General features: G+C 38.8%; 1 protein-coding gene and 1 pseudogene across 2 annotated transcripts in view; one reads left to right on the top strand and one right to left on the bottom strand.

Annotated features, from left to right (window-relative positions):
- The window catches only part of SCGN (secretagogin, EF-hand calcium binding protein), a 52,500-nt gene extending 34,532 nt beyond the window's left edge, over positions 1 to 17,968 (bottom strand). Inside the window, exons 1-4 of the mRNA XM_003897140.3 lie at positions 14,837 to 17,968; positions 13,854 to 13,924; positions 5,651 to 5,743; positions 2,262 to 2,351 (exon numbers count right to left, since the gene is read on the bottom strand). Of these exons, the coding sequence (XP_003897189.1) occupies positions 2,262 to 2,351; positions 5,651 to 5,743; positions 13,854 to 13,924; positions 14,837 to 14,918 (336 nt within the window). The 5' untranslated portion in view covers positions 14,919 to 17,968. The remainder of the gene's footprint in view (positions 1 to 2,261; positions 2,352 to 5,650; positions 5,744 to 13,853; positions 13,925 to 14,836) is intronic.
- A 106-nt stretch (positions 17,969 to 18,074) lies between these two features.
- On the top strand, positions 18,075 to 18,751 carry LOC101007411 (annotated as a pseudogene). The gene has a single exon (XR_645796.4). The product of XR_645796.4 is annotated as a 39S ribosomal protein L27, mitochondrial pseudogene (transcript).
- Positions 18,752 to 21,012: the final 2,261 nt, after the last annotated feature.

Genomic DNA, 21,012 nt, shown 5'->3' with positions numbered 1-21,012 from the left:
AATGGGATATAAGACAGTCAATTCTTAAAAACGAATAATTTACAATGATAGTTTTAAAAACTGGGTACAGAAAGGGAAAGCTCTTCTTTACAGATAAAATCGACAAACTACAAAGGCAGGAAAAGTAGAATTAAAAAAAAAAAAAGATAAGAAGCCTCCATAGGGCCATGTGCTTTTCCCACTTCTCAAGGTTATTCAAGGCTACACTAGGCCTAACATTTTAATACTATTTTTCTATATTCATGATTTTTTTTCTGAAATCATGTTCACTGTACAAAATGAATGAAATACAAAAAGAAAAAATTTATAATCTCCAGAAATTCCTCTCCTGAGATAATTACTTATTGTTTCTATGTGTTTCATTTCTATCATGTTTCTACAACATACACTAACAAACAGAATTGGGGTCATATTATCTATACACTTGGGCAGTCTCTTTGTTATTTTTATTAAAAATGTTATCTGAGTGTTTTTAAACACAATTAGAATCATTTTGAAAATGTCTTAAAATACATTTTAAATAATTATGACTTTATACACAATTGGAAAATACAAAAGTACAAAGAATAAAATCACCTGAAATCTTACCACTTACGAACAACCGATATTTATTTGTGTATACTTACCTATTATCTTATTTATTCAGGCCTCAGGGTAAACAACTTTTAAACAAAGTTAAGATCAAATTCCATATACAATTTTGTTTCTTAATATTATATTGCATTTCCTTCATGTCATTAATTATTTTTTGAAAATTTGATCTTCAGTGATCAATAATGTTCAATACTGTAGTTTTTTGCTAATGAATCTGCAGCACCTAGAACAGTGCCTTGCATATTACAGTGCTGATAAGAATTTGTAGAATGAATGAATTATATGAATATATCATAATTTAACTAACTTTTCCACTATTGTTACACATTTATGTTATTTTTAGTTTGAACTATAAGTGACACTGCAACATTATATGAACATCATTGTACAGAAAACTTTTGTCTACATTTCTGATTATAGCCATAAAATAGATGCCGGAAAAAGTAGAATTTTTGTGGTTTTTTTTGTTTGTTTGTTTGTTTTGAGACCAAGTTTCCCTCTTGTTCCTGAGGCTGAAGTGCAATGACACGATCTATGCTCACTGCAACTTCTGCCTCCTGGGTTCAAGCAATTCTCCACCCTCAGCCTCCTGAGTAGCTGGGATTAGAGGTGCCCACCACCACGCCCAGCTAATTTTTGTTTTTTGTTTTTGTTTTTTTTTTTTTAATAGAGATGGGGTTTCACAGTGTTGGCCAGGCTGCTCTTAAACTTCTGACCTCAGGTGATTCACCCACCTTGGCCTCCCCAAATGCTGGAATTACAGGTGTGAGCCACCGTGCCCAGCCAGGACAAATTAAATTTAAAAAAAATAACTGTGGATAATGAAATTTTAAAGGATCGTGATTGAATTTTTCCAAAATTACTTTCCATAAAATTATTGCATTTCTTGAGTTACTGGCATAAATTCATGGTCCATTCAGAACTTCTTCTGTAAATTGCCTATGCAAAACTTATTATCTCCTAAATGGGGACATGGTAACTGTATCCATTGTGGGGCCCTGGATGCAGTGGCTGTCTTGAATCTGCTGCTCTGGCCTTGGGGAAACCCTTATCTGCCCTTCCCTTGTTGTTTTTCACCAACAGAGCAGTAACACTGAGAGGCTGAGAGAAGGGGTAGCCAGAGGGAAAGTGGTAAGAGAGGTTATTGATGTTGCCTTTAGCTTTTACTCTCCCATGATTATAAACAGAAGGCCTCCTGGCTGGACCAGCACTCTAATACATTATGTTCTGTATCATCATGCCTTCAAAACTAAAATTAGTTGCCGCCATTTTCTAGAGTCTAGATTTCTAGACAGCATTCTCAAAAGGCTGAAGCTCCATAGGGATATTGGCTTCAGATGGGGCACCTGCTCTCCTTTCCATAGTCCCCCACCTCCCCTCCCTCTCCATTCTTCAGTGTACCTGCCTGGCCTCTTGTCTAAAGTTTCCTCCAGCCCAAACTAAAGGAGCCTGTCAGCTCAGGAGCACCCCAGGACAGTACTGAGAGAACACTGGGGTTTGGGACCAAAGTCCTCATTCATCACTAAGGCATTTTTTGCTTGGTCTTATCCTCAGTGCTCAGCTCTCCCTTGACCACTGGGCAGGAGTGGTGGTAGCCACAGCAGGTGGCTAAGATCATAGCCTTGTCTCCATCCTCTTTCTCCATAAAGACATAACCAAGCACTCACCTGCATAAACTCCACGCTGCTGTCCAGTGGGTTTTCCCGACGAAAGACCAGAAGAAAGTTTTCATCCTCAGATAAGAACATACCAGCAAGCTAAAGGAACAGAAAAAATAACAGTCGGGGACCCTGGCCAGTGTCCATTTAAGAATGCTCTCTGGTAAAAGGCATGGTGGTACGTCTTCCAGGGCGGAAGGTCTCAGATCTTCCAGGATGAACAGCTCAGTTTGCAGTTCTGTGCTCTTGATTGACATTCTTTGATTCATTTATTCTTTCAGAAAGTATCACACTCCTACTAAGTATAAATCGCTATGGATATCTGCCTTCCACGAGCTTAAAATCTAAGATAATGATGAATATAACATTAATATCAATAATAAATTTGTTAAGTGTTGATATGTTCCAGGCACTATTCTAAGAACTTCCAATACTGAATTAATTTAATTCCATAGTAACAGAAGATAAAAATAGCAAATAATGCTTATGTTTGCCAGGCATTATGCTAAATGTTTGCATATGCGAATTCATTTAATCCTAATAACAATCTATAGGGTGCACAACATACCATTACTGTTATTTTCCGGTGCAGGAAACTGGTCTATACAGAGATAAGGAACTTGCCAACATTTTGTAATTAGTGTGTGGTGAAGTCAGTATTTCAGCTTGGCGATCTCAAGCCCACACTTTTAATCACTATGGTTTACTGGTGAGATGCTGTATATATACAGTACTTCAGTGCAAAAGCAGGAATAACTGCTGCCTGGCTTGATACTTGAGTGTTAGCTATGGTTTATATTCTTTTACATTATTAGTGTCTATAAGATACTACAACAGTTGACTCAAGTATGATAAATTCAGCCAATCAGCTTTTTAATATGAGCACCAGTTTGACTGATTTACTTCATGCACTCCCTTGAACAAAGGTATAATAATATCTTGTTCCCCTATGTAGTTATAATACTTTTTTCAGGTTTGGCTGTGTTCATTGCCAAGCCTAGGGTATTGTAGTATATATTGTCTTCTTTCTGAGCTGTTCCCATAGACAATGGTCATTTCTTCTCTAACTGAGTAGTTTGCTCAGTGTCTTGTACAATACCACAGAGTGAGTCCACAGCAGATGCTCCGGAAGGGATTTCGGTGTAATTAGCTCACATTCTCATTCACATTTTCTAATTGGATGTGGGTCAGCTCGAGGACACATCATGTTAACAATAACTACCAGATTTGGAGTGCCTGCTACATGGCAGGTACCAGCAAGATGCTTTTTAGTTATCATCTCATTAAGTCCTCACACCAGTTTTTCAGGATGAGTATAAATATCCCCTTTTTGTCAATGGGAGGCAGTGCAGTTCAAAGTGTAAATGATAGGCTTTAGAGTGAAATTAAATTTCTTCTCCATTACTTACTAATGATTTGACCTTAGGTAATTTAGTTAGTATATCTATGCCTCAATTTCCTCATTTGGAAAATGGAGATAATAATATTGATATCCTGGTCCAGATGGGAAGACTAAAAGTAAGATGAGCCAGTATTTATAAACTGTTTAGGAAAATACCTCATACATATCAAATAGTCAATAAATGATGACTGCCGTGTTGGTGAAGATGATAAAATTGAGGCTCAGAGAAATTAAGTAACTTGCCTAAGGTTTCATATTCCACCATATTGACTTCATGCTTTTCCCATCAACCTACACAGGGTCAACTGGAACAGGGAACTGTTCTTTGAGACTAACGGTGGCCTTTTTCCCATCTTATTTTTTACTAGAAAATCCAACATGAGCCAAAGTGGGCTGATTTTTATGTCACGACTACCTGTAATTGGAGTAAGTGAAAAGGTCAATAGTACAGCAAGGGAATGTAGGGGAAACAAAAGGCCTTGCTGCTCCTTAGACTCACAGACTCATAAGGTTTTAAGGAGCCTTGGGAACGATGCAGTCATGCACCATCAGCTTTCGTACAAACAACAACTTCAATGACACTCATATGCAGAATTACAAGACAAAAATGGTTGGCCAATTACTGGGGAATGTCTTCTGTTATTAGTAAGATAATGACATAGTTTTCAGTTATTTGCTATGTTTTGCTCACTCATTAATTAGGTCAAGAAATACTGAGCCCTACTATATGCTATGCTCTGTTCCAGGGTCTGGAAAATTACAACAGTGAACATATAGTTATGAATCTTTTGTTTAGTACACCTAACTTGCTGTTTGCATTTACTGTTCTGTTGATGCACACATTGATACTTTTACATCCAGTATAATCATAATTTTTGGTTACATATACAATTTTGCCTTTGATTAAAAGTTTGGAAACAGCTACACTCATAAATCTAGAGTTTAGTTTATTCGTTTTCTGAAAAGGCAGTCTCCTGGTGAACATGCACACTTTTTATAAAGGGAAATTATCCTGCGCTATTAACATAACTTCCTGAAGAAATTGTCCTATTATTCTCTTCAATAATATGGACTGCTCAGATATGGCAGTGTCACAACATCAAGAGACTAGCTCTCCCATTGTCAGGTAATATGTCTAACAGGCAGTTTTGACTATGAAAAAATATCTTAGTTTCAGATTGACTCATTTTCACATACAGATTTATAGCTACATAGTATGAACCTGTATAGATTCCTATCTATAAGCAGAGTTCCACTAAAACCATTGCCACTTATTTGGTCATGTCATTCTAGGAAAGTAACTCAAGTCCTTATCAGCAAAATAGGAATAATGTTCCATGCCTATCATCATCTTAACTACTACGGGAATACAGTAATAAAATATATGTGGAAGTACTTTCTAAACTGTAAACATTTTTGTAACTGGAAGGAGAAATGATCAGGTAAGTTGTAGACCATCCACAGCGCTGCACACGTAGCATAGTTACATGCTTTAGTATGTGCTCCATAAAAGTGGATTAAGTTGAAGTAAAGACAGCTATTGTCTGTCATGCTTTTAATGATCTTAGGGATAGATCTTTCCCATCTCCACTGGGAGCTGATGCTGAAGTTTAACCTTATTTATTTTCAGTAAGTTTTTCCTTATATCACTGCTCAGTTTGAACAGGACACTATATAAAGAGACAAATGGCGGATAAAGTAATTGCAAGGCCTCTATCATTTCAATTCCCCAATTATAAAATAAGTACAAATATTAATTGACCTAAATAAAATGATAAAAGAATTGCACACTCTTTGTTACTAAGTAGATGAAAAAGGAGAGATGATTACTTTTAAAATGTTATCTAAGCCAACTGCCTTTCAGAAATCTCCAATTTCCTGATCAAATGTAAAGTTTCCATTGTCTTCCAAAGAATATTACAGCCCAAGATGACAAAGTAAAGAAAAAAACAGTCAAGAAGAGTAGAGCCATGAAAGATACAGTCATGAAACGTACCTCTTTCATCTGAATGTGACCATCTTTAGAAGCATCTCGGGTAGTCATAAATTGCTGTTTCACCTTGTGCAAATTTGCTTTCATGACTGTGTCCTGCAATTGACCAAACAGAGCCACATTAAAGCCACTGGGATCTCAAAGATATAGTTGGGATAGCAAATATTCAAAACACACGGCATGATAATTATGTTTTTCGAACCTGGAAAGCAGGTTCCTTGGCCATTTAAAGTGATTTTATCCTTTTGTAGAAGAAAGAGCAACGCTGGAGATTTCTTGAGCAACCAAGCACTAATCAGAATCTTGACTAGGTACAATTTACAGTTAATTAGTTATTAAAATATTGATAAAAAGAAGCTTAGAGACTAGGGTGCTGAAAGAACAAATTTGAACAGTGTTATATTTGGTTGTGACAAAAGATTGTATTGTAATTACAGGTTTTCTTCCCAGTAACTCAGAGGTTTTACATTTTTTAACTGAAAAGTCTAGTTGTTCTGGGCCTCCAAGTGTATGTAACTCCTTTTTAATCTTCTTTTGTATTCTCTAAGGAAAAAAAAATAATGAGAAGGGAGAAATAATTAAAGAGGAGACCAAAGTAATAAGGTAATTGCTGAGTTAACCAAAGATGTTACAACTCCCTTCTACGTTGAACCTTAATTGTCTTCTCTGGTGGATTTTATGGTTACTACAGTAAAAGTGACATATGTAACCAACAATAAATAATGAATTCTGATGCAAGGGTTGAGAAGCATAGATAATCCCAAAGAGTGCCCAATTCTAAGATTCTAGACTTGCTGAAATTTATGCTAAATTCATTCTCCTTAATACTATCATGCTATCTCTGGTCCCAAGCCCTCCAGCTGTAAGTTAGAGGGACTTAGAAGAGGTAATCCTGTTGATTCACTACCCTCCCTGTTGGTGTTGGGGGTGGAAGTGACTCAGCCTTCAGGACACTCTCTGGATGCATCATCTGTGCACATGTGTACAGCACAGTTATCTGGGTGGCCTTGGGCTGACTCAGTTCTTCTGCTTTTCTTACTTGTATTTTTCAAGAATAACCCTAGCATGTGCTGGTGATGCAACATCCTGAGATAAGGAAAAACTTGCCAGAACAACCCAGGTTCAAGACGTCCTAAAACACTTTAGCCCACCACATGTTGCCTTCAGGTACAAAACTCAGAAAACACTGCTTTCTATCAAGCACCTACCATGTGCCAAACACAATTCTGGCCACTGGTGACATTATAGTCAGCAAAAGAGACCTGGTCTTTGCCCTCCATCACAGGCTGGTGGAAGGCATCTTTGTCTAGCCTTCCTTTCCACTGGGACCTCTCCCTAATGGAAGAAGAGAGGAGATGATGGAAAGAGAAATGTGGTGGGGAATTAACAACTGCTACATCCAATTCACAAGAATAGGAAAGAAGAGCAGGTAAATAAACATTTTTGGAGTGCCAGCCAGAGGATGGGCTCTAAGCCATGCTCTTTAACAAGTATTATCTCCCTGGATCTTCACAAAGGCCCTGGGAGGCAGAAAAAAATGTACTATACCCTTCAGCCCCTGGCTTCCTTGCTGGCCTACTAGCTTCTTCCTCTTTGGGAAACTTGTTTTTTCTTTTGTGCTCCCGCTTCTTACATGGAAATTCTCCTTTATCATTTTCCCATCACTAGCTGAGAAAATGTTTTTGGTTTTTTTGTATTCTTGACTCGGAGAGGCTGTCAGTCCTCACCTCTTCCCCTCAGGCTGTCATCGCTTCAGTTGACCTCTTGCATATGGCAAAGAACTTGCCAGAACAACCCAGGCTCTGTTTTAGTCCTTCCTAGAACAAAATGTCCTAAAACACTTTAGCATGGCACCACATGTTGCTCTCAGGAATAAAACCCAGGGAAGACTGCATATGGCAAATGTTTTTCAGGGAGTAGAAAATCTAGTAGAAAAGTAGTACAAACTCTCTACCTTCCAGATCTTAACATATGAAGACTAATACTCAAATTCATGATAATTTTATCCATTGCTGCACTATAAATCAAAACATATGATTCATTCAGATTAGTCTTCGTGATTTAGAAGCAAAAGAGTAAAGGAGAAAAAAATCAGAGGATGCTTGGCAATCTTTTCTAAGGATCTGAGACACTCCCCTTTCATTTTACTGATGAGAAAATAGGCCAGAAGGGTGATGCTGCTGAATACTGGCAGAACAATCTTGAAACCAGCACATTTGATATCTGGTCTAGTGCACTTTCCACCACACCTTGTTGTTGCTTGAGATGAGGCAGAGAACACCTAATGGAGTCATTGCATTCCAGCATTAAGTTGTTAATAAATGAGAAATGGTTCAAACAAAATGCAAGGAAAGCTTGATGACTTGCTTTGGGGATTTTTCAGGATAGGTTCTGGCAACTAGTTAGATAACCAGATGCTTTAAATATTATAAGAGCCTGAAGGTTTGAAAGCCTATTCTTAGAAAACCAGGGAACACTTTGGTCAGCAAGAACAATTTTAATGCTAGGGAAGTTCCTGGGCATTATGCTAGACCTCAACCCCTGACATTGGCATCCATCGTGCCAACTCATTGTAGGAGGTGGGTGCATAGCAAATGTTCAATGTAAGGTAGAAAAGGTGCTGTGAGCTGATATAATTTAAGCTACTGGATCCTCTAATATCTGATTCTCTAAAATTCCAGGATTGGTGTGGATACTGGATATATAGGGAACTGCCAAGTTTCATGTCAGTCAGTAGTTTGCCTCTTCCCTGTTCAATCATACACAAACTTTTGTCAGTAAGTATAAAGATAGAATTGTACTTCCTTTTTTTTTTTTCTTTTTTACTTGTTGCCTTTTGCTGCAGGGGATGATAAATAGATGAAATTCATGCAATAGAAAGAAGTTAATGAATTAATGGCTTGTATAGTTCCCAAATGGATAATAAATAGTGATCAATAAACTTTATTTGAAATAAATTGTAGTGAAGGTGAGTCTCTAAAAAAAAAAAACAAAAGTTATATGAATAAGAACTAAAAAATAGCATCTATATGTATAGCTATTTTTTGAAGTTATAAACCGAAACCACTAGCATTTGTGATTGAGATGATGTATCCATCAAATGAATCTGTGTATCCTAGCCATATCAAGGTCATCTGCTGTTTCTCTGGCTTTGGTCCTGTATTTAGAAACCCAAAATGATTAAAATAAGAGGACTTGGACAGTCTGACTCTGTAAACATCAACCAAACATATTCATATGGTGATTATAAATGGGGAACAGTGAAGGGTCTAGTTAAAAACAAAAAAAAATGAATACCAGCCGGGCGTGGTGGCTCACGCCTGTAATCCCAGCACTTGAGGGAGCTGAGGTGGGTGGATTATGAGGTCAGGAGATTGAGACCATGCTGGCTAACATGGTGAAACCCCGTCTCTATTAAAAATACAAAAAATTAGCTGGGCGTGGTGGCACGTGCCTGTAATCTCAGCTACTCAGGAGGCTGAGGCAGGAGAATCGCTTGAACCCATGGGGCGGAGGTTGCAGTGAGCCAAGATCGCACCACTGCACTTCAGCCTGGGCAACAACGTGAGACTCCCTCTCAAAAAAAAAAAAGAATACCTTTCTAAATGAACACACATCAGACTAAAAATGTGAAAAAATAAATTAGTGATTTGGAACCAAAGCATCAAATGAAGAAATGAGAGATAATGCCTGTATCATTTGTCTAAGACAGAGCAAGTCTAACAGGTCCCTGAGATGACAGTCTGTCTGTTGTCTTCTGTCTTCCTTTGAGTAGCCTCCTTTCCTCATGAAGGACCAAAGGTAGTGGTGAGTATGACTTAAGGCATCCTAGCTTGGAAAACTTGCTCTCATAAACTGGAAATCATATATATATATATATATATATAGATATAGATATAGATATAGATATACACACACATACATATATATATATGCGCACACACACATATACACACATATATAAATATATACAGTATATATATAAAATCTTAAAAGCATTTCAGTGTTTAAGAGAGTAAGCTTCAATGATCCTGTGTGGGATAACCGCTTGGTGGATCTGTGGCAAAGTGGGGCGTAGAATAAACACTGGGAAAACTAAGGACCCAAGAAGATATTGCATCAGCATAAGAATATACACGTTGGGTATTTTTGCAACTAAAAGCACCTTTCACTTATGTTATCTTATTGGTCTTCACTGTGAAACAGGCAGACCAAAACATTATTCTAATAATTATTATTTTATGGATAGGAAAATTGAGACACAGGAGTTTTAAATGGCATGTTGCTATCACGCAGCTCTAGGTGCAGAGATAGGGAATGAGTATCGGATTTCTGCCTCCACACATAGTTATCCTTTCCCCAACCATGAGCCTTCTTTGGAGTGGGCCTTCAGAGACAAGAGGCACATTTTTTTTATTCTCTGTAGAAGGTGAACAGGTTCTTTGAGACTCCAGGATCTTCTGTCAACCAGGTTTCCTCATGTGACACCCCACTTAATCATGGTGGGATTAACCTGTCTAGTCTCAGCACCAAAGATTTTGTGTGTGCTTACATTTGAGTGTTCATGTACCATACAGGAAAAGCACAATACTCAACAGGAAATCACTCAACAGGGTCGAACTTCACTTTGAATTTCAGCTTGATATTTTAGATTAAGAACTCCGCAAGTATAGCATTCATTTATTTATCTCTGGAACACAGGATCTGTTGGATGAATAAATGATTCTTTATGATGGGCTGGGCATTCCCAAAGGAAGTTAACTAACATGGGTCATGTTGGTGAAAAATTAGATTTTAAAGTAAATAAATGTGAAGCCAAATAAGCAGTAGCCAGATTCTACATTACCTTTAGTTTGAGGGCACAGAATCTTGGCTTCTATCTTCTCAGATCCCGAACCCCAAAGCTCATGACTATCCCTTTGACCTAAAGCAAAAGAAACTGGGGCTTCTTCTGTTGTAATTTCCTATCAGTCCTTATCTGAGACACTAGGCTCCAGCAGGGTACTTATAATCCCTGAAGTATTGAAAGAGGCCCAGGATGTGCTACAGTCTGTACATGAGGGGTATGTACACATAGAATCTGATGCTTATCCATGGACTGGCTAAAATCTCAGCATTTTGAAAGAAAAGGTTTGCAGGGAGTAACAGAAACAGCAGCAATTGCAGCTGATGGTTCCATTAAGTCAATCCCCTCCAAGGCTCTGAGGAACAGGTAATTACAAGCAAGCTGGTTGCTCTCCTGGATAGACTAGCAGGCAGCTTGCTGTTAGAAACCTCAAAATACCTTCTTCTGAGGTCTCTGTGACCCAGTAATCAGCAGAGGAAAGTAGAGCTATTCATGCCTTTGAAGGATGGCTTACCACTGCTGAACACCAGAGCGAGGGGCTGCCTGATTGTGGAGGCCTCCCTGCTGCTGGATTCTGTACTCACTGGGCATTACCAATCAAAAGTAGATGTCACAGTCAAATGGTGACTGTTCCTCAACTGAAAGGGCTTCCATTTTGGAAATCCTGCCCTATTGTTAAGAACTTCCTTAAGGCCTGCTTATTACTCATCGGAGACAAAACCCAAAATTAGGAATAGCTTCCTTAATCATGGTTGTCCAGGTAACATGGAGTGCCCAGTGAAGGTCCCTGCAAGCACACTTCCCAGAGTAGTGCCTCAGAATTTTGAAAGGCATCCAATGGCAGATGATATCATTTCTAGTTAAGAGTTCAAACTTATCATCCTGGCTCCAAAAGCTTTCTTCCCAGCCAAGTGCTCATGAGATGTGCCTGGGGCTCTTGCCACAACTCAGTGGGATTGGCCTAATTATATTAGAACCCCCTCTCCAAAAGTCACCGTTCCTGGAGGAAAAGAGGGTAAAAAAACATGCAAACTGACTTTGAGTGCTTTTAAAATGAAAGATCCTTGGCAGACCCCAAATGTACTTAAATACTTACAGGATGAGACCTAGGGGTCTGCATTTTAACAAAGAAAATATAACTCTCAGGCACACTGAAATTTGATTTGATTTGCACTAGGCTAAGGATTATGAGACCTTCCAACCCCCTTTCCAGCCTCAGGGACATTTGCACTGAATGCAGTTGCGCAGGACACCAGTGAGTCCTTTGTTATCCTCTTTCCTCAAGGATTATGCTTGCCCCTGTGTAAGAGCATTAGTCCATGGACCAGGTCTGAGATAGGGGCAGTGATAAAAACAGTCAAGCTGCAAGAGATGACATCCCTCTTTTCTCTCACAAAGGCAACAATGCTTCTAAGGTTAGCCAAGGCCTCAGATGAAGATCTCTCACAGCATCCTCAGCTTAGAGCAGACCCCAACTCGATGAATGAAAATTAGATACTCCAGCTTCAACACTGATAGCAATTTTTCTCCTCCCTTTTATAAATCACTAGAGCAAGGAGCCCTCTGAAAAGGTGAGAAGTCCAGGTCCCTGATGATAGATTTTTAGGAGCTGACCATCCCATTTATTCCAAGATTTTGAATGGTTTTAACTTTGTCTTTTTGCCTTCCTCAAATACCCATGTTCATGATAGATAAGATGGGTTCCTGGAGCACAATGAGCCTTACATTTACAGATATAAATAGAAGCCCTATGGACAAGGCTGGTGGGCTTCACCATGGGCTGCTGGCATGTGAAACTGGCTGCAAGATTGAGGCAGAAGCCTCACTTGGTGGAGGCTTCCTCAGCTCTACCTGTAGCTTGTGTAAGTACAAGAATGAAGGATAAAAACGAGTGTGTGCAAGTGGTCTGACGAGAGGAAAGAAGGGACTCATGTCTCTATCCTTCTCATCTGCTGATCCTTTCACTTCACAGGCTGCACAGGGTAAGGGGTGGAGTGCAAGCAGACAAAGAGCAATAAAAGGTAGAGAAAAAGGGAGATAAGAGGCAAAGAAAAGGGTGAAGGAGAAAATGATGAGGAAAGAAGTGAAAGTCAAAAAGAGAGATAAGAAAGAAAGAAGAAAGGAGAAATAAAAGACCTGGGAAAAGGAGAGAACAAAAGAGCTTTGAGAAGCAGAGAGACTGGAAAAAGAGTGGGAAAACAAAGAGACAGACAGATGGAGAAACAAATGAGAAACAGATATAAGAAAGAGACAAGAAAGATGAGCGACAGAGAGGTCAGAGAGAAAGGAAGAAACAGTGGGAGATGAGAGCCATGAAACACAGAGATGAGAAACAGAAGTGAGCAGAAAAATGACAGAGACAGACATAAAAAAGAGAGACAGAATATGAGAGGCAGACAGAAATAGAGGGGGACCAAGAGATCTGTGCGGCTGAAGGGGGCAGATGTCAGCCCCTTTGTTTCTGAACTGGCTTCCTTTGCACCCCCATCCCATACCCTTTCCATGTTCTCAACAGTGGTGAGGAGCTCCTTGTTCCCTCACTGAGCTCTCACATGAGAATGTGATGCACTTCTATTCTTCAGATAAACAGCTAAAGGATAAGGACAAATTATCTCCATCATTCATTTAAATTCAGTTGTCCCTAGAGCGTCTCCTTCTACTATGCATGCCCTGCTGGAGCTTTCATCATATCGAGCCCATCCCCAGGCTGGCCTCTGCTCATGTGTTTCTGTGTAAAATTTTTCTCTGCTTTGTTACAGAGACTTTCAAGAGTTCACTTACATCTCCCAAGGACAGATTTACCATCAGATGGACACTAGATAGATTGGCTTCCATTTATATCTGGGCTCTGGGTATGCTGGCTGTTTCCTGGTTTGTCATTCCCTGAAAAATCTGTAACCTCTTCTAATAAAATGAATAATGGAAAAATGATTTTAAATGGTTTGTAGTTTGCTATCAGAGGACTATCATACATATGAAACACCCAGAGCCTTAATGTGCTTAACATCTTTTCCAGCTTTTTGAACAAATTGGGCTACTTTATCCCCAGGTATAAATCAATTAGCAGAGACATAACCAAGGAGACATTCAAAACCAAGTTAACTGAGTCTACAGTTAAGATCTCTGAGTGGATGACAGATGTTACACTGAAAGTCAGTGACCAGCATGTCTAATGCTACAGTTGTGCCTTTTATAAAACCTGCCTAAATCCCTCTATGTTGCTAGGAGAGGGGGAGAAATTACATACATGCAAGGAAGAAAAGAGGTCAGATGGAATTAATAGGTACAAATCAACATAAGACTTGGATGTGTGTATCTTACTAAGAGGCATACATTAAGGCTTAGTGTGCAAGTACTTACATCAGTACCCAGTTTCATCAACATGTGGAGAAAGAAAGCATCAAGTTCCTTCTCTTCTATGTAACCTTTTTCTAAATGCAAGAAAATAAACATAAATAATAGTAACATATAAAATAACACATGACAGTATTTATCTAAATATGTTTTTACTCTCACAATTTATAAAGCTTCCATCAACACTATTTTTGTTATTCCAATAACAAAGTGCCAACACCTACCTCTAGAAGATATGGGTTTGAACAGTAAACACCGTTCCAGAATAAGTGCTTTATGCTAGGGTTTATATTAGTGTTTGGGAAAAAAAGGCTATTAAGTCCATGGATTTTAATCTACGAATAAACGTGAACTTAACAATAAAATGTAACCCAGAAATTTCTGAAGCCTGGAGAAACTTAACAGGTGTAAGTATTGAATCCCAGTTTGCAGAGTTAAAACACATCTTTTAGATATTTTGTTTCTTTATTAATAAAAACAGATATTAAGTAGTTTCATTTTATTTTCAAGTAGTTTTTTGGTGGAGGAGTCTTTTTTTTGGCGGAGGAGTCGTTTTGAAAGTTGATAAAATTTATCCTCATTTTGAGAGAGTGAAGGGTGTACAACAAAGTCACTGAGTGAAAGTGAGCCCATTTAGGGAAGGATGACTTCAAATAGCTGAGTCCCACAAGCCTTGAATGTATACAATGATATTAGTCATGATATAAACAATATATATGTTTGTCTACCATATATATGGCGCGCGCACACACAAAGAGAGATTGGAAAGGGGAAAGTGGAAATTCTACCACTTAGAATTTTAACAAGGTATATAGATGTGTATCACCAGTATGCCAAACGTCTGTTAATGATACTGTATTAGGTACAATGCATTAACAACCCAGGTCGATAACTTTCCCTACAGTAAAGGGGAAACTCTAGGTCCTTTCAGTGGGCTGAGCTTAGAGCCACGTCTACACCTGAGTGTGCAAGTAGCTTGTTCTACTCACCATCCGCATCAAAGCGCTGCCAGACCTGCCAGAAGCAAGCGGCGTCCAAGCGCCCCGGAGTCGGTTCGCGGGCGCTGTCCATGGTGTTGACGACGAAGACCAGGCACCGGCGCGGAAGGACCTAGACAACTTTGGTAAGGACTCCTTCACGGAATTTCTTGACTCCCTCTCCTGCTTCTTTCGCTATCTGATTAGCTTTGAGTAACTGTTGCTGTGGAGGACGCTAGCGCTGCTGGCCGTGGCGTCGCTGAGCCGTCCCTCAGCCCTCAGCAAAAACCAGCTGCTGGAAGCCCGCCCCGCTCCTGGCGCGCTGGTCCCCGCCCCGCCCTGCGCGCTGTCCTAGCAGATCCTGTCTGTCTCTGCGCGTGGGGGATTCAGGAAGAAAGAAACTGTCTCCAGGCGTCCACGGCTCACTGCTTTTGCCCTTTAACTTGTTTGTCAGACTCAGAGAAGACATCCCTCTTACGTTTGACTCACTTTCCAAACTTGTGTCTCAAGGGGTTTTCTAGGGAGAGCTGCCTCATTTAAAGGGTTGCAGAAAGTGTCAGTGTTAGGGCCCTTTGGGCTTGAGGATTTAGAAATGTAGTGTGTGGGGAGGGTAGGTGAGAAGAGATCGTGATGGTGGTAAGTGGTTCCCTTTAAGCAAGGAGTAAGTCAACAGCAATTATTGAGTCCTGATTGTATAGGACATACACATTGCTGTACTATAATGCACTATAAGGACTTGCAACTAAATAGGGATACTGCAAGTCACTGTGATTTAAAGTAGCATCATTAGGATGCTGAGGAAAAATAAACTAAGCCGTACTCTGCCAGAAGAGAGTCTGGGGGAGATGTGTCTGCCTGCAGGGTACTTAGGTAGAAGGCTTAGATGATTGTGTTTGGCTCCTAAGAGCCACATTAAGACCAAAGGATAAAAATCAGTTGGGGGAACACAGAGCTTTCTAACAATCAGGACTGTTCAAAATTGGGCAATGCTTTGTGAAAACGTGTACAAACTACACTGATACCTTTTGACTATATGTTTAGAACCTTTCGTTGGATAATCTATAGAAAATGCTTGGATATTAGATATTAGATAAGAAAGTTGAACCAGATGTAGATCTTCTTTACGGCACCCTGACTCTGGTTTTAGCATTCAGAATTATTTATAAAAAGCACACATACATAAGTCATCTAAACCAGAGTAGTGAAAAGAACATGACACTCATGGTCAGATAGTCCTGGGTCGGGATCCGAGTTCCATTATTTACCAGCTTTGTAACCTGCACCATTAGTTCTCATCTCCCTAAGCCTCGATTTTCTTATCTGTAAAACGAGAATTAAAACATCTGTTTTGGAAGGTTGCTGTGAGGATCAGAACCATACATAGCAATGTCCAGTGAATTATAGATGCTATGGTGTTGTAGTTGATGAGGGGTGACTCTATTAGAGAAAACAAGTAAAGTCTAAGAGATTGTCATAGCCAAGAGGAACCTAATGGATCATGACAAAGAAATGTAATGTTTTATCCTGGACATGATGCTGGAACAGAAAAAGGCCATTAGGTAACAATTAAGAAAATTTGAATAAATATGGACTTTAGTTAATAATAATGAAAAAAAATTGTTCAGAAGAAAATAGTTCTGGGTTCGGGGCCCAGCTTTGCCTCTTACTAGTTGTGTGTGATATTGGGCAAGTTACTCAAAAGAAGCCTCACTTTCTTTGACTGTAAAATGGGAATAATAGTAGTATTTACCCTGTGTTATTATCATAAAGGTCAAATAAAAAATCACATAAACCTATTGTCACAGTATATACAGTAACATTCAGTGTAAGTTAGCTACTAAAATGATGAATCTTCCATACATACATATTTGGAAGATGATGAAGTAAACTTCAGGATTTTTGAGGAGTGTGGCCTAGCCTAAAGAAGGAAAAGCAGTATCATCACCAATGAAACAAGTGCTGGATACAAAAATTGGAGAAAAGAATATGTAGCATAGGAGGGGTTAAGGGTTCAGTATCCATAATTATCATCTGTGACTTTGGTAAATTATTGGATACAATGTCAAGCACCAGTTACAAAAAGCAATTGGTATGAACTCACCAGGGCTGATCTTGTTTTCTGATAAGTAGTGGAAAAAGATAAAACAAAGCAGATTTCAGAAGTAATAATCAAGATCTAATGTGGAGGGATGGTTAAATAAATGATAGTAAATCTCTATGATGGGCTTTGCTGTATACACAAAAATCTCGATTTTGAGCTTGATGATCCAGAAAAATTCTCAAAACATAAGGTTAAGATTAAAAAGCAAGTTTCAAAAGTGTACATATATGATGACTCAATTCTGTAAAATAAAATCCATGTTTCTACACATAGAAAACATGGAAGATATACACTAATGACATTAATGATATATTTCTCTGGAGTGGTGAAGAGGGAGGCTCACAGATTATTTTAATTTTGATATTTGTAATTCTTTTGTCTTAAAACTTTAGGCAGTAGGCATATAATGCAAGCTATTATAACTTTTTAAAGTTGTGAAAGTGAAATGTAGGGAAAGAAGAAGAAAAGTACAGCCACAAAGATTATTGTTCTCAGGACTGGAGAACAAACAGATCTTGGAACACTTTCCAGGAACCTGTCATCTGGAGCTCTCTGGGGAGCTGCAATCTCCACTTGATAATTTATTTCCTGTTTTCTTTGCGTCCAAATATTTATCATGGCACTAGGTAGGTAGATACTGCTTAGGTATCCTGCATTCTCTCATATAAAGGTTTCCCTTTTAGAAAATCATCCAAGCCCTTAACAGAGAAGAGAGCCAGTAGGAAAGTATTTAAGGATCGTGTATCAGGAAGGAGACACCTGTAAGACTGTCTCATTGGAAAAGTTTTCCTGCCTAAACTGGAGTGATGGAGATGGGGATGAAGGAACCAGAGGTGGTTTATCAGAGTCCCTTCCTGTCCAAAAGGAGAACTCAGTGCAAAGCAAATATTCAGCAGTTGGAATCAAGTTGAAATACATTATGCATCTTATGGATTAATTAGCACTTTCCACAGAGATTCTGATTTTAATAGTTTGGAGTAAGACCTCTACATTGATTTTTTTTTTAAGAGTTCCCCTAGGGATTACATTAGAACCTCTGACTAACCTTCTGTCTATAAGTTTCCTGCTGCTCATATTCTGGTCATTTTATTAATTAGGTATTGTGTTTCTGAAGGATAATCAAGAAAAGGAAAAAACTTCAAAAGAATTAACATTACTTTCGAGTGAACGCAAACATGGCGTCTGTGGTGCTGGCGCTGAGGACCCGAACAGCTGTTACATCCTTGCTGAGCTCCACTCCTGCTACAACTCTTGCTGTCAGATATGCATCCAAGAAGACGGGTGGTAGCTCCAGAAACCTTGGTGGAAAGTCATCAGGCAAACGCCTAGGCATTAAGAAAATGGAAGGTCACTATGTTCATGCTGGGAACATCATTGGAACACAGCTCCATTTCCGCTGGCACCCAGGTGCCCATGTGGGTCTTGGGAAGAATAAATGTCTGTATGCCCTGGAAGAGGGGATAGTCCGCTACACTAAGGAGGTCTACATGCCTCATCCCAGAAACACGGAGGCTGTGGATCTGATCACCAGGCTGCCCAAGGGTGCTGTACTCTACAAGACTTTTGTCCACGTGGTTCCTGCCAAGCCGGAGGGCACCTTCAAACTGGTAGCTATGCTTTGATGTCCTGTTTGAGGCCATCAGACAGAGACTGGAGCCCAGGTGACAGGAGATGGTGATACCAGAAGTCAAGGGTTGGGGCGACGACACGGCATCCCAAGGAAGAGGTCTGCTTGATGGTGACTCTGCAGGAGACTCTGAAGTGACTGCTGGGAAACCCTTTGGGAGACCTGACCTGGGGCCAAAAATAAAGTGAGCCAGAGTCATGAACGCATGCTATTTAGGGAAAAAAAAAAAAAAAGAATTAACATTACTTTCTTATTAATATACTGTCTCTTCCAAGAAGAGGTTAGAATTTATACTTATATGTCATCCTGGTAAGTTTTGACAGTTGATGGCTGAAACTAGCGAGCAAAATCAGTTGTATTTCTTTTTTCCGTACTGATTTCATTTTCTCCTGCAATCATTTCCTGCTTTTCTCATTAGCATAGCTAATTGATGGTTAGTTGCACAAGAAGCGGCAGTGGTCTATAATCTGAAGCATTGCTAATTAACCCTGATGCATCCATTCAATTCTAAGCTAAAATATCTGCATCTTTTTACAAATTCAGAATGATATTTCTAACTGGAAACATAAACAGTACTCATCTTCCAATGTTGTTGAACATTCAAGCATTGTAGACACCTCACAGACTATACAGTAGACCTTAGAATTCAAAGAGACAGCCTTGCTTTAAGGCCACGTCAGTTCCAAAGGGCCATGCAAGCAGAACAAAAGAAATTGGACAGTGGTTTTCATAAGAAAATAAGAAAACACTAGAAATAGAGTCAATGTTTTAAAAATATATACATTTTACTGTTTCCTTTGCAATCACATGAATAGTACAGGTAATTTAAACAATATAGATTAGAAAAACTACAAAACAAGAAAGAAAAGCTTCTTCCATAATTTTGACACTTAGAGATAATCAGCAATAATAACGTATGGGTTTATGTCCTTATAGTAATTTTTTATATGCACAAAAAGTAGATTATACTGTTCTGTAACTTGCTTATTTCATTTAGTATTACGAAGCATGTCATTAAATATTCTTCTATGATATTATTTTAATGCTGGTATTATCATAATTTGTTTAACTAATATCCTCTTTTTAGACTTTTTAATTGTCCCTAGGTTTTCACAATCATAAACCTCTGCTGTTACAGCTAAATGTTTGCACACTCTAGTAATTATTTCTTCAGGATAAAGTTCTAAACCCACAAGTGCTGGGCTAAACAATGTATAACATCTTACATCTTTAGTAACATAAGGTTAAAAGTGGCCTCCAGCTGAATTTTACTGATTTATACTGCTCTTAGCAGTGGAAGAGATACCTTTTTACACCATTATTAATAATAAAAATAAAAATCTTTGAATAGTTTAACGTAGTAGTTAATAGTGATTTTATGGGTGGTTGTTTGGGTTAATTTGGGAGTTTTGAAGAGGTAGGCTGAGTGTTAAAGTTAAAAGCCTATCACACTTAAGTGGCTCTTCAAAATTTCTTGTCCTCTCTTCCCTTCCTACCCAACAGAACATAGCATCTGGCACAGTGTCTTTCAAACAGTGGCTATTTAATATTCTATATTACACCAATGATACCACCTTTTCTTAATGAGTTGATACACTAAATTATGAAAGAAGACGTTTGTAACTTATACTAAAGCACAAAACCAGTTCTTTAAAAGCTCTACGTCTCTTAAAGTAAGTTGAAACTAAGTATTTTTCCAGCCACTTAGACAGCCATCTTCTTACAAACTTAATAATACAAATGCATAATATAGCTTTTAAAATTTATTTTCTTCCTATTTTTCCCCTTCTGGGTCTACATTCCTAAATTACATGCAGGTTTATCTCAGCACCAAGTCTGATACATAGTACTTACTAAACAAATGGTAGGCATAGCCAAATCTAGGTGTCTACACAGAATAAGGACATTATTATATTTAATTCCCAAATAGTTTGTAAATTTTGTTCATGAAATATTGATACATTAATAACCATTTCTTTTTTAACTTAAATACATGTTCACTTAACTTGCTAATTTGCAGCTTTTTAAAATACAATCATTTCAAAGCTATAAATTTCCTTCCAAGTAAGACTTAAGACACATCCTATGAGTTTTGTTTAATTATAATTTTCTTCTGATTCCTGCTGTGATTTCCCTTGGCCCATGAGTTAAAATGTTCCTAAATTCTAGGCCGGGCGCGGTGGCTCATGCCTGTAATCCCAGCACTTTGGGAGGCTGAGGCGGGCGGATCACAAGGTCAGGAAATCGAGACCACGGTGAAACCCCGTCTCTACTAAAAATACAAAAAATTAGCCGGGCGCGGTGGTGGGCTCCTGTAGTCCCAGCTACTCAGGAGGCTGAGGCAGGAGAATGGCATGAACCCGGGAGGCGGAGCCTGTGCAGATAGAGCCGAGATCGTGCCATCTCAAAAAAAAAAAAAAAGTTCCTAAATTCTAAATACACATGGTTTATGTAACTATT

Source organism: Papio anubis, chromosome 6 (genome assembly GCF_008728515.1).
Source record: "Papio anubis isolate 15944 chromosome 6, Panubis1.0, whole genome shotgun sequence".
In the NCBI taxonomy this organism is placed as follows: domain Eukaryota; kingdom Metazoa; phylum Chordata; class Mammalia; order Primates; family Cercopithecidae; genus Papio; species Papio anubis.
This window is presented reverse-complemented; position numbering and strand designations above follow the sequence as displayed.